This window comes from Dendrobates tinctorius, unplaced genomic scaffold, assembly GCF_039654945.1.
Source record: "Dendrobates tinctorius isolate UK_male_01 unplaced genomic scaffold, ASM3965494v1 ptg000009l, whole genome shotgun sequence".
Lineage (NCBI taxonomy): Eukaryota > Metazoa > Chordata > Amphibia > Anura > Dendrobatidae > Dendrobates > Dendrobates tinctorius.
In genome coordinates, this window is record NW_027361677.1 from 22,667,492 (window position 1) to 22,685,685 (window position 18,194).

The following is an 18,194-nucleotide window of genomic DNA, read 5'->3' on the forward strand; positions in this document are numbered from 1 at the left end:
TACACATAACAGGGCTTCATGGCTATGTGTAGCAAAAATGCTCATCTGCTATGAACGTCGGCCACGGGGTGACGCTTGTAGCAGTTCAGCAATGACAACCACAGGGTTCTCCTGCAGGGGTCTCCTGTTGTTATGCCAACCCATCGAAGCCTCGCACTCATGTGACACGGGCTCCAATTGGCAGAGCTACTAACCTGCATCCGGTTTGCACGAGTTTAACATGTTAAAAGCCACAGGGGGATCGCGATTCCACCCGCAGCTGTTAGCGGCACATGACAGCTTATCAGATCAACTGTCATGACTTATGTCATAGGTCGTAAAGGGGTTTAGCATGGGGGTGGATCAACCATTCTTTGTGTTTATTTTGCAGCCAATGGTATGGGAAATATTTTACGGGTAGAGGGAAGAATGAATTCAATTAAATTTCAACAAATTTTTGATGCAAACGTAACACCATCTGTAAAAAAGCTGAAGTTGAAAAGAGGACGGCTTCTACAAATGGATAATGATCCTAAACACACATCAAAATACACAATAGACAACCTCAAAAGGCGCTTGCTGAAAGACTTACAGTGGCCCTTACAGTCCCCAGATCTGAGTAGCATTGAAAATCTGTACTTAGACCTCAAAATAGTTGTACATGCAAGACGACCCAGGAATCTCTCAGAACTAAAAGAATTTTCCAAGGAAGAAAAGAATGGACAAAATACCTCAAAAGAGAATTGAAAGACTCTTGACTAGCTAAATAAAGCGTTTACAAGCTGTTATACTTTCAAAAGGGGAAGATGCAGGATAAGAAAAAAAGTGGTCAGACAATCCACGCTGCGAATCACTATGAACAATTATTATTACAGTGGTCTTTATTCGACGCGTTTCGAAGTTTCACAAAACTCCTTCTTCAGGAAAAACCACCAGGTGTCTGACCACTTTTTTTCCTATCCTGCATCTTCTACGTCGGTCCCTCGTGCATCTGTGGTTTCTGCAGCAGCGAATTCTCCATGCTTATTACAAGCTCTATCTGGTGAGTGTATTATTTTTAAATTGATATACCTACACTGGATAATGCACTATTGCGCTATTTCTCTTCAATAGTATCCCTAGACTTTCAAAAGGGGGTGCTACTACATACTAACCATGCAGGGTGCCCTTACTTTTTCATGGCCCATTTTCCTTTTTGTAATTTTTAAAATGTAAAAGATGAAAAAAAAAAAAATATATATATATATTTTCCCCTAAAATACAAAGGAAATGTGTCATATTTAACTTTAGGCCTTTTAGAGATCATTTCATCTTCAACTTGCTTAACTGTTCATAATAAGTCATTTTGACCAGGGGTACAAAAACTTTTACATGCCACTGTAGTTGAATACTATACATTGTTATCAGGTATCCGATGTCTTAATTCAGAGAAATCCACATTTTTCTTTATATATAAATGAGCTATTAAAATTTATGGACTAGACACAGATCTCCCTGAGATTTTGCCTCCAGAGCTTATTGTAAATGAAAGGGACGTTAAGACGGGGAGACATGTAATGACTGACAGTCTGCTTTCCTGATCTACATGTCTCACACTAGTAACACCCACTTTCATTTATAATAATTTCTGAAGGCAGATTTTTGAGGAGATCTATGTCCAGCTCATAGATCTCAACCGCTCATTTACATATTAGGAAAAATGTAAATTTCTTGGGAATAAAACATCGGATCACAGATATCAAGGTATCATTTTATACAACTTTTTATGACTTTCATGCCCATGTAGACGGCTTTGGAGGGTTGATCCTACTAACAGATGCTCTTTAAGAGCTTTGCTAGGTGCTGCTTTCATCTTAGGTCACATGGTACTCTGGATGACAGAGTCAAATCTATGGTGAATCTTCTGATCTGAATACAGATCACAATAGGACCAAATGATGATCTTAGGCCACACAGTAGAACTGGGAGAGTTTGGGCTTTGCAACCATAATAATGACCATAAAATATGTCCGTCTCAAACGTCCCTTTCGGAGTCTCAAGAAAAGGAGAGACTTATTGAATTTGTTAATCATGCTTTTAGGGTAAAAAATGTTGCTATTGCCACATATTGGAAGTTTTTTCTTTTGTTGAGGGGTTTTAAGTACGTTTTTTTTATTAATAAGAACAATTGTTTATTGTAAGTTATTGGCAATGCTAAATGGGAAAATATGGAAAATGATTCTGTAGCAGAAAGAGATTTTTTTTCCCACTGGGAAAGAACTAGTTTGCAAACATTATTTTCGACAGCATTGTCAACCCTGATATATTCAGACAAGGAGACAAGAGCATTCTATGGTAAGGCTACAAATGCAATAACATCAGTTTGCATCACTTTTCTATTTAGAGCCTGTTCAATTTATCAATACACAAAGGTGTAACTATCACGATCGTATAGGGTGCGACCGTGACCCGGCCCGTGCTGGAGGGGGGGTGTTATGAATGGGTCACCGAGGAGAAAAAAGCAAAACAAGCTAAGTCACAGAAAACCAGAGAGGTTGGTAACTATGCAGATTGCAGATCCCTGATCCTACCACACAACTAGCAGCAGCCGTGGAGCGTACCTACGATGTTCCTAGACGCTTCGTCACAGCCGGAGGACTAAATAAGCCTGAAGCATGAAAGGGGAAAACTAACTGCCCCAGAGCAGACCCCAAAGGAATAGATAGCCCCCACACATGTATTGACGGTGAAACAAGATGAAGGCACAAACACAGGCAGGAAAATAGGCTGAGCAAATGATGGGGCCCAAACTAACTAGAGAGGAAAGGAAAGACACTGTCTGCAACCTGCAAAAAAACCTACAAAAATAATGTCCAACACTTCTGATAGCAAAATTAACCCTGAAGTCACTAGACTTCTCCCACTATATCAGCCCTCTGAAATATTCTGAGACAGAGCAAAAAGAGACCGAACTAGTAAGGGACATAAAGCCAATTTGGAAAATACTGATAAATAAGAGTGGAAATTCAGCACAGCCCCCAGCCGGAGCTGGCTGACCACACCAAAAAACTGAATAGACCAACAAAATCAAGTATGAGCATTAGCAGAAAAACTTAGCTTTAGATGACTGGAACAGAGCTGAAAACCAAGAGCTGACAAGCCAGAAGGAATCACCAGCAACTGAAGTGGGGCGTCGGCTGTCTTAAATCCAATCTGAGACTCCTGAGATCCGATCGTCATCCTCATTCTCAGGTGGCAGATCTCCACCGATCAAATTAGCCTCACTACCTCTTGTTACCACCAGAGGGAGTCTGGAAGGAGAACTCACAACTGGTGAACCAGAGAATGAACTCACAACAGGGGGGCCTGTTATGAATGAGTCACCGAAGGAGGAAAAAACAAAAATACAAGCTAAGTCCAGGAAACCGGAGAGGTTGGTAGCTATCGGATTGCAGACCCCTGATCCTATCCACAACAACTAACAGTAGCCGTGGGGGGTTCCTACGATGCCCTAGACCCCTCGATCACAGCCGGAGAACTAAATAGGCCTAAAGAAAGAAAGGGGAAATCTAAACTGCCCCAGAGCAGACCCCAAAGCAATAGGCAGCCCCCAACATATAATGACGGTGAAGCAAGATGAAAACACCAACTGTTGTGAGTTTATTTTTCCCTTCACCATTGAGGTCTGATAAACTCCCTCCTCTGGTGAAGGAAGGTAGTGAGGCTGATTACCAAACACCTGGGCAGCTAGATGATGACTGGGTGGCTGGAATTGAGGACTGGATATAAGGCTGCCGACGCCCTTCTTCCTGGCTGGTGATTTTCCTGCTGGATTCTTGGAGACCAGTCTGATTCCTGCATCTCAAAGCTAAGTTTTTCTGCTCTGCTTTGTACTCTTCAGTTTTGTTTTTGTTTTGCCTTGTTTTTTGGGAGTTCTGCCATCCCCGGCCGGGGGTGAGCTGAATTCCATTTTTGTCTCTGATCTGTTGATCTTTTGCTCTGTCTTCAGAATATACCTGAGTGCTGATATAGTCTTTTGAAGCCTAGCGACTTCAGGGCCTGTTTTTCCTATCAGTCGGTTGGCTCATTTTGATAGGGTTTTTGCGGATGGCAGACAGCAGCTTTCCTATCCTGTCCTATGTAGTTAGCTTGGGCCCCATCATTTGCTCAACCTATCTTTCTATCTGTGTTAGTGTTGTCATCTTGCTTCACTGTCATTATATGTTGGGGGCTGCCTATTGCTTTGGGGTCTGCTCTGGGGCAGTTTAGTTTTTCCCCTTTCTGTCTTTAGGCTATGTAGTTCTCCGGCTGTGATCGAGGGGGTCTAGGGCACCGTAGGAACCCCCCACGGCTACTGCTAGTTGTTGTGGATAGGTCCAGGGGTCTGCAATCCGATAGCTGCCAACCTCTCTGGTTTTTCTGGACTTAGCTGGTATTTTGTTTTTTCCTCCTTCGGTGACTCATCATAACAACCAACACAGATAGAAAGATAGGTTTAGCAAACGATGGGGCCCAAGCTAACTAAAAAGGACAGGATAGAAAAGCTGCTGTCTGCAATCTGTAAAAAACCCTACCAAAAAATGTCCCAACCGTCTGATAGGAAAAACAGGCCCTGAAGTTGCTAGGACTTCAAAATGACTATATCAGCACTCAGGTAAATTCTGAAGACAGAGCAAAGAGACAAACTGATCAGAGACAAAAATGGAACTCAGCACACCCCCGACCGGGGATGGCTGAACTCCAAAAAACAAGGTAAACAAAACTAATAAGTTCAATAGCAGAGAAAAAACTTATCTTTGGGAAGCAGGAATCAGACTGGTCTCCAAGAATCCAGCAGAGAAATCACCAGCGACTCAGAAGGGTGTCGGCTGCCTATATCCAGTCAGAATTTCCTGTTACCAAGTCATCATCTACCAGATCAGGTGTTTGGTAATCAGCCTCACTACCTTCCTTCACCAGAAGAGGGAGTTCATCAGACATCGACGGTGAAGGGGAAAATGAACTCACAACAGGGGCCTGTTGACACCAGCCCCTTTTTCACCTTGGTGTGTGTCCTCTGACGCACATTCGCCTGAAATGTATTGCGACGCAGAGACCCACCCATACCCTCACTGCAGTTTGAGACCAGCAGCTGACGTCAGCTTGCACGTTACAGGAGGCGCACGGCAGTAATGTCATGAGCTGCCCGTGCTGGCAAGTCGAAGTCAGCTGCCAGCTTCTGCACCTGTTATAAAAGAAGACATTGCGCATCAAGGCAGTGGAGAAGGTAAAAATAATCATTTGTTTATTTTTAAAATGTGCTGTGGAAGAACGAGGGACATTATTGCTGAAAGGGGCACAAGATGAGGGACATTACATTAACAAAAGGCTCAGGGTGTGAGACATTGTTATAGGATGGGGCCCAGGATGGAGGTGGGCATTATTACAGGAAAGGGCCAGGAGATGGGCATTATTACTAGAGGGGACCCAGGATGGAGGACATTATACCAGGAAATGGACTAGGATGGGGGACATTGGTATAGGATGGGACGACATTATTACTGGAAAGGGCAAGGAGATGGACATTATTAATGGAGCACAGGAGAGAGTTTTACATGGGGTTGGAATATAGGTTCTGGAGTGCTGCAAGGGCCCATACATCTGACCAACATGCAGGTCGGGGACCAGGTCCAAATTTCTGCACCACTCACTGGCTCACTGGGCATGTAAAAGTTTGAATTGAGGAAAAGGCAACTTGAAAACGTTTTGCTATCTTTTTATACCCTTCTTTTGGTTTTTGGGCCTCTACCATTTTCATTTTCAGAGTGCTAGGCAGCTGCTTAGAAGAACCCGTGGTTGCTGTTTTTTTGGCACAAGGTTGCATCACTTCGCCTTTCCTAACGATAATAATGAATAAGCCATAACCATAACAGGCTAATTAAGGTCTGAAGCCTTGATCAAAGTTTTCTGAGCACACAAATCTCTAAACTTTTGCATAGGCCCATTTTCCTTTTTGTAATTTTTAGAATGTAAAGAAAGACAATATTGTTTTTGTGCCTAAAACACAAAGGAAATGTGTAATCTTTAACTTAGGCCTTTTAGAGATAATTTAATCTTCAACTTGCTCAACTGTTCACAGTAACAGTAATTTTGACTAGGGGTTGTCCAAACTTTTTCTCATTTTGATTTGATAAGTCATCCTTAGTCATGCATTCGTGCCTTTGGCTCCCACTACGGCCACTCCTTGGGTTTTTGTGCTCCCCTTACCCCAGATCATGTAAGTAATCAATATTTCTCCACCCGCTAGAGCACAAGAGCTTGGCTACAGACACAGGATGGACAATTGCTGAAGTGTTCCTTTATATTACATTGAAGTGCCGTCTGTCAGATGAGTGCTGCAGGGCAATATATGGGTTTATTTGAATGCATCATGTTTATTACAAAGCCTAGATTTCCTCTAACTTCAAGAAGGCAGAAGAGAGATTGTTCTTAACCAGGCAAAGCAAAGAGATGGTTGCAAAACCTTTAGAAGCATTCAAGTACCTTAGTGACTTTCATCAGATGCACTGTGTACCAGAAACGAGGGAAAATTTTTCTCTTTTTTTTTATTTTTACTTTGCTTTAATCTTAGGCTAGTTTCACATTAGCGTTTTTTTGCGCAGCGCATCGTGCGCATAAAAAACGCAAAGAAAAACGCAAAACAAATGTGCGTTTTTTTTTCTTCATGCGCACGCTGATGCGTCAAAATAACGCAGTGTTACTTGCGTTTTACATGCGTTTTTGCATGCGGTTGCGTTTTTTATGCGCATGCGTTTTTAGGTGTGACATTTCACAATAGCAAAATCTTTGACCACCAATGGGTCACCAGTGGGCGTGTTTCATTGGAATGTTTTATAGACCCTGTACTGCTGAATTCATCAGATTTTGCTGCTGTTTCCGGTGTCAAGATGGACTTGCGTCTGGATAATTTCCGCTTCAAGCTGGATCTTGACATTGCGCTGTCTCAGGCGTATGTCTTTTGTTGCCAGCAAGAAAGGGAGAGGGAGAGACAGCAGAGACGGCAGCGGCGTAGGTTTTGGAGGCATCCAATCATCGAACTCCGGCCAAGCCGTGGAGCATATCACACGCTGTACAGCGAGCTACAGGAAAACCCGGAGAAATTTGCTGACTATACACGGATGTCCCAGGAAAGCTTCCTTGACTTGCTGGGTATGGTTGAAGGAAACATCCGGAGAAGGGACACTCAGCTCCGGCGTGCCATTCCTCCCGAAGAAAGGCTCCTTGTCACCTTACGGTATGTATGTTGTTATGTTTGCATAATTTTTTTGGCTTTTTATTTTTTTTTTTTTTTGGTCCAAAAAATTAGGTTTTTTTTGGCTATTGATTTTTAACATTATTTTTGTGAAATTGCTTTTTTGCATAATGGTTTTTCTTCTGGCATGTACTAATCCCAAGCCTTTATAAAATGTTTTTTTGCTATGTTGTATTAAAAAAACATGCAAAATAGTTAGGCCATGTACTTTTTTATTTTCAGTGTTTTTAGTAATACCCAAGACAGAAATATAATTATTTTTTCTTTTTATGTTTGGCAGGTTCCTGGCAACTGGAGAGAGTCTTTCATCCCTGCATTTCCAGTACCGGCTGGGAATCTCAACTTTATCTGGGATTGTTGCCGACACCTGCAGGGCTCTGTGGGATGTTCTGTGTCCGGAGTTTCTGCCATTGCCCACTGCCGAAAAGTGGCTTCAAATATCGGAGAAATTCTGGGCAGTCTGCAATTTCCCGAACTGCCTAGGAGCGGTGGACGGGAAGCACATCCGCATCACAAAACCCGCAAGAAGTGGCTCCGAGTACTACAACTACAAGAAGTACTTTTCCACAGTCCTAATGGCCATTGCGGATGCAGACTGCCGGTTTGTGGCGGTGGACATAGGGGCATTCGGACGGGGCAACGATTCACAGACTTTTAAGAACTCTGATATGGGCTGGAGGTTGTACGGCAACCATTTCAATTTTCCACTGGCACGGCCTCTTCCCCAAACCCAAACTCCACCACTGCCATTTGTAGTGGTTGGGGATGAGGCATTTCAGATGTGCCCAAACCTGCTGAAGCCGTACTCCAGCCGTGACTTGGACCACCGCAAGAAAATTTTCAACTACAGGCTTACGAGGGCTCGCAGGACTGTAGAGTGCGCCTTTGGCATTCTAGTGTCCAGATGGCGAATTCTCAGCACCGCCATCAATCTCAAAATGGAAACAGTAGATGAGGTGGTGAAGGCATGCGTGGTTCTCCACAATTTTGTTATGGCAAAGGAGCGGCCGAACTTTGACATGGATGAGCCTGCTGCCAACCCTTTGCCAGATTTTACTCAGCACCCTCTTCGGTCCTCAGTCGAAGTTGCCCAAATGAGGGACCAATTTGCGGACTACTTTTTATCCGATGTTGGTCGTGTAGCATGGCAGGATCAAATGGTTTAATAGTTTTCTTGTTTGTTAAAAATAAAATACATGGTTTTTTCTACCTGTACCCAGTGTACTGTGTCTTAATAAACTCCACTACTCATCTGCCCAGGTTAAATTGAAGAAAGGGAAACCACCATAAAAAAAAAAAAATATATATATATATATATATATATTATAATATATATATATATATATATATATATATATATATATATATATATTATAATATATATATATATATATATATTATAATATATATATATATATATATATATATTATAATATATATATATATATATATATATATTATAATATATATATATATATATATATATTATAATATATATATATATATATATATATTATAATATATATATATATATATATATATATATATATATATATATATATTATAATATATATATATATATTATAATATATATATTATAATATATATATATATATATTATAATATATATATATATATATATATATATATATATATATTATAATATATATATATATATATATTATAATATATATATATATATATTATAATATATATATTATAATATATATATATATATATTATAATATATATATATATATATATTATAATATATATATATATATATATTATAATATATATATATATATATATATTATAATATATATATATATATAAATATATATATATATATAAATATATATATATAAATATATATATATATATATATATATAAATATATATATATATAAATATATATATATATATATATATATATAAATATATGTATATATAAATATATATATATATATATAAATATATATATATATATATATATATAAATATATATATATATATTTTTATATATATATAAATATATATATATATATTTTTATATATATATATTTATATATATATATATATATATATTTATTTTTATATATATATATAAATTTTTTGTTTTTTTTGGTGGTTTCCCTTTCTTTACTTTCTACCGGATGGTCAGCCATCCAACTCTGAAAGGGATACTATATTTCATTTTTGTTTTATTTATATATATATATATATATATATATATATATATATATATATATATATATAAAAAAAAAAAAAAGAAATATAGTATCCCTTTCAGAGTTGGATGGCTGACCATCCGGTAGAAAGTAAAGAAAAACAAACCATAGTGTAGGGCGCAGTGTGTGCAGGCGGCGAAAGACACAATAACCAAACATTATTTTGAAAAAAAAATATAACATTTATTTAAATTATTTTTTAGTTGCTGGAAACTGGGGGGTGTGGAGGGATGAGGAACGGCTTTGGGTGGAGTAAGGGGTTCTAGGGGAAGGAGGAACCAAAGAAGTGGGGGAAGGGAGCTGAGGCAAGGAAAGTTGTGAAGTGGGAGGTGAGGGAGGAGGGAGGGTAAGAGTCCTCCTCTTAGTTTTTTTAGGACGGTGGCCCGTCGTCTTCCTGCTGTCCTCGCTTGAGCCTGAGGACTGGCTAGACCCCGGGGACCGCCTTGAGCCTCTGGACCGCCTTGAGCCTCTGGACTGCCTTGAGCCTCTGGAACGCCTGGAGGCTGGGGACTGGCTGGAGCTGGGGGACCGCCTGGCACTTGTTGACCGCCTGCCAGGATCTTGTTCCAGCTGTGGCATGCTGGAGGTGGTGGATGTCCTGGCAGGGGCCGTAAATATTGAATGCGGGTCCCCCAGCTGATGCTGCTCCGAGGTGGTGGTGGTGGCGGTCCATGCAGGCGTGGTGGCTGTGGCGGTCCATACCGGGGTGGTCCTCCCGCTGGTGGTGGTGGTTGCGGCGCTCAAGGCAGGGGTGGTGACGACGGGCCATCCAGTGGTGGTGGCGGCAGCAGTGGTGGGCCAGGCAGGAGCAGCGCTTGGCATGGTGTTGGCGGGTAAGTGTCCAGCTGCACTCGGACTTGGGGCGGTATATTGGTGTCCGGCGAGGCTTGGAAGTGTGGTGGCTGTGCAGTGATATGCAGCAGAAGTAGGTAATGCTGTAAAACGAGTCAGTGGTGGCACCGGTGGAAATGCCACCACTGACTGCTGCATAATCCTACTCTGCTGCATAGCCTGCATAAAAGCATTGTTGCAGGCCTGCATGACAGTCAACTGGAGGTCAGGGGTAAGGTGTTCCGCCGTGTCCCGAGCTATTTGGGTATAAAAATGATGCGCTGGTCTGGCGAGGTCGACTTCCAGGCGCTCAAGGCGACCCTCGATAGACTTGTAGCGTTGGTCCAAAAGGAGGAAACCACTCTCAAGTCTATCGGAGAGTGCCTTGAGGCTACTCTGAAAGACCGAGCTCAATTCAACGAACTCGGGCATGAGAGGCCTGTCCAAGGTCCTCTGCCGCTGCTGGCGGGAAGTGCCCGCAAAACCAGTGGCAGAGACCTGGGACAGGGGAACACCTGAGCGACCAGCTTCCTGGTCTCCAGATGACTGTGGTGCAGACCTGCAAGGTGCTTCCTCGCTGATGGATGGCTGGGAGGGGTCCGGGGCAGCTTGATGAAGGACCGCTTCGGGACCAGGTTGCAGGGTGCTGCTCCAGGTGCTGTGAAAAGAAAAGAAAGAAATTACTACCATAAATTAACAATCGCCAACTCCTGTGGAATAGAAAAGCACAGAATAAAACACAATACAACTAGAAAATACTTACGTTCGGGAGGCAAGGACCGGTCTTAAAAATGCCAAGGCACGATGGTATCGGTACTTCGTGCCGGTCCTTGCCGCAGCACCACTGCGAACCTTATTCTCCTGACGGATATCCCTGTTGAAGCGGTCCTTCATCGAGCGCCAACGGGTTCTGACTTTGTTCACTGTGATGGAAAAAAAAAAAAAAAGAAAAAAAGTAAGACTATGCACTGGAGGCTGTGATCATCCAACTGTGTGTGATGATAGAAACTCCATGGAGTTAATAGCATCACACACAGTTGGGTGATCCCGGCCAAGATCACTGCTGCATCACACTGCATTTAAATACTTACGAAAATCCTTGCGGACCCGGGGAGAGGCATTGTCCCAGCCATCCATCAGCGATGCGGCCACCTCGTTCCAGAGCCGCCGGATCACCACGTTGTCCGAGTGCAGTTGGTGACGGGTGTCCCACAACGGGACTCGCTCCTGGACTAGACGGATGAGCTCGTCGTTGTCCAGGGCGAGGTCCTCCTCCCGCTGTGGAGCCTAGAAAAGAAAGACAAACATTAATCTTTGAAAGATTTAAAAAAAAAAAAATATCGATAACTAGCTGAAGAGCCCGGCGCTGCCCGGGCATAGTAACTAACTGTGGTTAGTTATATAAATTTAAAATTATCCTCCATCCCATAGTCCCGTGCCCATATTCCATCATACATATCCTCCATCCCATAGTCCTGTGCCCATATACCCATCATACATATTCGCCATCCCATATGCCTGTGCCCATATACCCATCATACATATTCGCCATCCCATAGTCCCGTGCCCATATACCATCATACATATCCTCCATCCCATGCCCATATACCCATCATATATATCCTCCATCCCATAGTCCCGTGCCCATATTCCATCATACATATCCTCCATCCCATAGTCCTGTGCCCATATACCCATCATACATATTCGCCATCTCATATGCCTGTGCCCATATACACATGATACATGTTCGCCATCCCATAGTCCCGTGCCCATATACCATCATACATATCCTCTATCCCATGCCCATATACCCATCATATATATCCTCCATCCCATAGTCCCGTGCCCATATACCCAAACAAACAAACATACACACACACACACACACAAACACACACACACACATACACACTTTGAGCCCTAGATATTGATAAACAATCCATGAAAAAATTATTTGTTTTAAATGGAAATAAATGGAAAAAAACAACAAACATCGAAAAAAACAACCATGAAAATTTAAAAAAAATAAAATTAAAAAATACCAAAAAAAAAAAAAAAAACCAGACGAGAAAATAAGTAAAAAAAAAAAAAAAAACAGTCCGTCTGTACTTACATCACGTCTACCCGCCCGCACTTGGCCTTGCTGCTCCTGCCGTTCCTCCGGTGGTGGTGGCGTGATGGAGGATGAGCTCTGAAAATTAAACCAAAAAAATTAATCACATGTGTTTATTTTTTCAAATCCATACGGAAGCATAGTACTCACTTCTTCTGCCTCTTGCCCTGTCCCGGGGACATATTCTTCACCAGATGAAGACATGCTGCAATAAAAAAAAAAAGAGACATAAGTACATAGAAATGTATTGAAATTTCAGCCAGACATTAGGTTTTTCATACTTACATTGGTGCAGCTTGTGCTGTGTGTCCACTAGTGAGCAATCCTTAAAGTGTTGTGGAATCCCAGTGCCCACACCATTTTATCACCTTGGTTCAATTTTTTTTTTTTACTGTCTAGACCAAATTTCAGTCATGTTTATGTAAAAAACGCATGCGCATAAAAACGCAAGACCATGCGCAAGTATTGCGCTCCCATAGGCTCCAATGTGGTGTTTTTGCGCATTCCGTGCGCATTCCGTGCGCATGCGTTGTTTTAACGAGACAGGGCGGAACCAAAAATGCAACATGTTGCGTCTGACGCGCCTGGCGCAAAAGACAAAAAAACGCATGCGCACGAAAGCGCAAATATGCGCAAGACCATGCGCACATCATGTAAAATATAGGTGCGCAGTGCGCATGCGCACTGGTGCGCCCGATGCGCTGCGCACAAAAGCGCTAATGTGAAACCAGCCTTATTTGATGATGTCTCAACAGGCTGGGACATGCATTCTTGGATGGCAATTTCTCAGCACCATATGTGTCTTGCACAAGATAGCCGCTGCAAAATGAGTCTTGGTAGGAAGGGACTAAACGCATTGACAATGTACCTAAAAAAGAAGTAAAAAAGAAAAAATCCTGTTTAACCTAATGTCTGTTGCATATCCTCTTGCTTTGCTGTATGTGTAAGGACAGGGTGGGTGAAGCATCACACCAGAGTTTCGTGATTGAGAAAATTTGCATTCTAGGAGGGGTTAGCAGTTTGACACTACAAAGGATTTAATATGAAATGCAGAACACTGACTAAACTACAGGAAGGGAAAAAATGCTGGAACTCATTTCCAAAATATCCCTGATATTTCACAGAACACCATTGACTATAGCCCTATTAAGCAGGTTGCTGCTACAATTGTGAACACCTGTGAATTTTGAGTGTTAACTCTTTCCTATCATTAAGTTCAAAAATGTAAATTAAAAAAATTGTATATACTGTATGTATATATGTGTGTGAGTGTAAGATTATGGACATCGTAATTGTAGACTAGCCCACATTTACTAAGCAATTTAGTCCAATTTTTGAACTTATGACCCTATAAACATGTGCATAAAATGGGAGAAACTTTTATTATCATTTTTCAAATTTGAGTGGGACTAGAAAAGAAAGCAATGCATTATTAATTTATTATAAAGAAAGCATAATAAGTGCAAAAATGTTGGCACAAGTCAAAGATTGTAGGAACCTTCTGGTTACTCCTCCAATCTCTGCTCTCTGGCCGTTTAAGTAATCATTTACTGTAGAATACTATGGGATGGAATATTGCTGTCCTTTCAAAAGAACTTTTACTTAACACACTTTCTCACTTGTGGCCTTCTCTTTCTAAGCAATGATGTTTCTTATAGCTTCAACTTAAAGTAAGACACATAAAAAAGGCCAATACAATAATATGACAAGTCTTCAGAGAAGGTGTTTAGACGACTTCTCCACCTTTACACCCTTCCGTATTATTTAATGAAGAATACAAGTACAAATATTTACACTCCTGGAAAAATTATCGCCTACACATAGACTTGTGTGTTTGTGGTTCATGTGTTCATTGTTCTTCACGATGCAACTTTACATGAAGACTGGTTCCTTAGAAAGACTGGGGTACAGAAGAAAAAGGCTAGGATACTTTGGTTTAAATACTGTAGTATACCAATATAGCAGCTAGTATCACAGGTCACAAGGAAGGCAAAAACAAGTCAAACTCAAAGGTGAAAGCAGAGTAGTCAAGGAGTTTATTTGTTCTCCCTGTGTTTGTGTAACGTTTGCCGGCACCTCCGCATGGTTCCCCTCTTCCCACCATGGTTCCCCTCCTCCACAGCTGCCGCCTCCTTCCATGTGCACGCCGCACTGTGTTCTGTCAGTGCACCTAGTGTGCGCATGCTTGCGCTTTGCTGCTCTTAAAAGGGCAGCGCGCACATGGTAAAATGCCCCCGGCTAACAGTTGGGAGGCACTTAGTTCATGAGATTCCCTGCAAGGTATCTCCAAGCCAATAGCTGTAAGGCATCTTGTATTAAAGTCACTCTTCCCAATAGGGACATGCCTGAGCAACCCCTGTAGTTAGTCTAGTGGTATTGGTGTGTGCAACTGTATGTTACCAGGTCCCCTGTCCCTAGTTTGTTAAAGTTATTCCCATATCCTGTGTTAGCTTAGTATAGTTTCTCCGTGTTCCTATGAACCAGTTCAATGGTATCCTAATCCTAAAATCGCATCTACGGTATCTATACCCAGCCTTCTGGTCCCTGTGCAGCCAGTCCGGTTTCCTTTGTCCCTGGTCCTAGTGCAGCCAGCTTCAGAACTATTTCCTGATATCTACGAGTGTGAAAAAAACCTATCTATAATATCCAAGTTGTCCATCAGTGTCCGTTTCTGGCTAGTCAGTGACCTTGGTCACATCTCCCTGCGTCAACGAACCTGACCCCTAGGATCAGCAGCTGCAGTACTGACGCCTGCTTAGGAGTGACACCTTGCGGCTACCTACAGCCCAGTCTGTCTTCACCATCCGGAGCTCCTGTGATTACCAGATAGCCGCACCTGTGCACCTTCCTAGATAGGTCCGGCTCTGTGGCACAGTGGGTTCACGAACCACATGTGCCACCTGCGAGCATATCAATTTTGCGTGAGTTTTCTCCCACACTCCAAAGACATATAGATAGGGGATTTAGATTGTAAGCCCCAATGGGGACAGTAATAATGTCTGTAAAGTGCTAGAGGATTAATGGCGCCATATAGGCAAGCATAGTAAATAATGATTCATAGCATATAGTCAAATTAAAGGGGTTGTGTAGTACTTGGAGGAGCTCTGAGAAGAGGAGTCAGTGAAGGAGTACGTGCTGTGAGGGGAGCTCAACTACGGGACTGAGGAGAAAGGAAGTCAAGGGGGTGGCCCCGACACGAAGAACCGCAGTACAGACGAGGCCCCGGGGGAAACATACCAAATTGACAACGATCTCTGACCGGTAAAGTGCTGTTGGTGAACAGGCCTAAGGCGGCCACAGTGACCGAGCTGGGAGGAACGTCACTACGCTAAAAGTACGGTGTATGTACCCGGGCCTGAAAACGGGGGGCTGTGGAAGAATTGCGGTGTACTGAAGAATCCCGGCACTTCACGGCTGTGCAGTCCCTTGCTGAGTTGGCGGAACACCGGCCGTCAGGAGATGGCCCGGACTACCGGGAATTCGATGCGTCGTTGTGCAGTTCACAGGACAGTTCTACGTCCATGTTAATAGAAATGTTTTTTTTGTTTGTTGAAAGATGTTTTCTCCTGACACAGCGGGCATGCACACGGGGAAGTACTTATGTCAAAGGAAGGGGGAGTATGCCTGTCTTGTTTTTATGTTGGTTTAAAGGAAAATTTAAAAAAAAAAGGGGTTACTTGTGCTATTATAAAGTTGGTTTAATGTATAATATGCATAAGAAGAATGCAACAGGTCCTGGGTATGAGGGTCTGTGTGACAAAGGGTCTGTGTGACAGAGGGTCTGTGTGACAAAGGGTCTGTGGGACAGAGGGTCTGTGTGACCGAGACACCGACCATGACTTGTTTTAAAGTGAAGGACAAAGATGGAAGATATGGAACCAGACAGTGGTCCCAAGCCAGGTCCCTGACACCACGGACACCCCAGGAGAATAGGCGGGCACTGACAATGACCTGGTAGGCGTAAGGCCTCGGTCATGGCGTTCCGGACAGTTGAGGGTGACAGAAGGGGAGAGTAGGGGAAGGTAGACGCCGTAGAGAAATCCGGGTGTACCTAGCCCAACTTGAAAGAAGTTGTCATGTGGCGTGCACACCGGCGAGTAGCAGTAGGCTGCTCGGAGCATGGTGCTCCCAGTTTGGTTCGGCTCCCCGCGTATGGCGGGTTTAGCCCAACAACTGGCCGGACAACAGACAGTCGGAAAGCTTCAGAACGACAAAGGTAGGGAGTACGATTGTCGGGGACGACAATGGACAAAAGAAGGGAGAATGTGGGGAAGGTGACCTGACGGACAGACTTGTCAGAAAGAAGAAGGGATGGTTTGTGCACTTTAGACAGATGTTAGTTATGACAGAAGGGAAACAGCTGGAAAAGTGTAGATTGAGTGCAGTACCTTGGGTTGACCACAAGATGGCAGGGGAGAGCGTGAGTTCAGGACTTGACAGCAGCTTATGGCTAGGAAAACCGTTGGTCATGGGGGGCGGAGTTACAGGGAATCGGGAAGGTTATAAAAAGGACAGGAGGGTTCCAGATAGTTCCAGTCCCAGGAGGAGCTCTGAGGAGGAGTCAGTGAAGGATTACGTGCTGTGAGGGGAGCTCAACTAAGGGACTGAGGAGAAAGGAAGTCAGGGGGGTGGCCCCGACACGAAGAACCGCAGTACAGACGAGGCCCCGGGGGAAACATACCAAATTGACAACGATCTCTGACCGGTAAAGTGCTGTTGGTGAACAGGCCTAAGGCGGCCACAGTGACCGAGCTGGGAGGAACGTCACTACGCTAAAAGTATGGTGTATGTACCCGGGCCTGGAAACGGAGGGCTGTGGAAGAATTGCGGTGTACTGCTGAGGTCGTCAGGCGGACGACTTAATAAACTTGGACCTGTTGTACCCGAAATCTGCCTCCATCTTCTGTCTGTGACGTCTGTGCGCGGTAAATGAGGGACCACCCCCCAGTGCAGCCCACCCTTACTACACGAAGACAAGGAGAGTAAGGCCAGCATTGATTGGGGGCAGGTTTCGTGTGGCATAACAGTGTCACGTGAGTCCCAGGAAAAGCCGGTGCCAACACTACCTGAACACAGCACCGGAGGTTAGTATAAGTGTTATTATTTTAGGAGTGCAAAAGTGCAGATTCAGAAGGCGCTGACTGAATAGTAGACAACCACTTTAAACTATTGCTCCAATATACCTAAAATAAAAAAGGGATTTTTTAACATTGTTTTCTATGTTATACAGCTCCTATGCTGACATGTGGATCTCCTTGGAAACTGACTACAAACAAACCCAGTTTTTATTGGTATCCTGCAATATTAATAATGTCTGTAAAGCGCTGTGGAATTAATGGCGCCATATAAATGAGTAAAATAAATAAATGCTATGTTACTCCTTTCCATCTGCCCCTTTCCCACTGTCTGTAAATTTACAAGAAGAGGGAGTGAAGTAAGGGGGCTTTCACATTGCTTTCTTGCCCACGTTTAGTTGTCCCATCAGGGCTTGCATTCGAACCCTCCGCAAAATGGGATTCGGCAGTATGCGCCGATGGGGCCGTCTTTGTCTTTAATGGTGTCGACGGAGTCAACACATGCATCATTTTTGAACGTATATGTCTGCTGGAGCTGGACACCCAGGCGCAGTTTACTACAGTGTCCAAATCCAGTAGGTATTTACACTCAAAAATTATTAATGAGGAACACATTGACTCTGTCGGCACCATTATAGTCAATGACACCATCGACACATACACACAAATCCCGTTTTGAAAGGGTGGCGTTG

The 18,194-nt window shown here is 42.9% G+C and overlaps 1 protein-coding gene and 1 long non-coding RNA gene across 3 annotated transcripts in view; one reads left to right on the forward strand and one right to left on the reverse strand.

Annotated features, from left to right (window-relative positions):
- The window catches only part of LOC141097352 (uncharacterized), an 827,194-nt gene that overhangs the window by 398,820 nt on the left and 410,180 nt on the right, over positions 1 to 18,194 (forward strand). The window lies entirely within an intron of this gene.
- On the reverse strand, positions 9,576 to 11,228 carry LOC141097324 (uncharacterized). The gene is made up of 2 exons (XM_073584410.1): positions 11,075 to 11,228; positions 9,576 to 10,969 (listed from the first exon to the last, which is right to left on the reverse strand). Exons 1-2 carry the CDS (start codon positions 11,203 to 11,205, stop codon positions 9,673 to 9,675), a joined length of 1,428 nt encoding a protein of 475 aa, XP_073440511.1. The 5' UTR covers positions 11,206 to 11,228; the 3' UTR covers positions 9,576 to 9,672.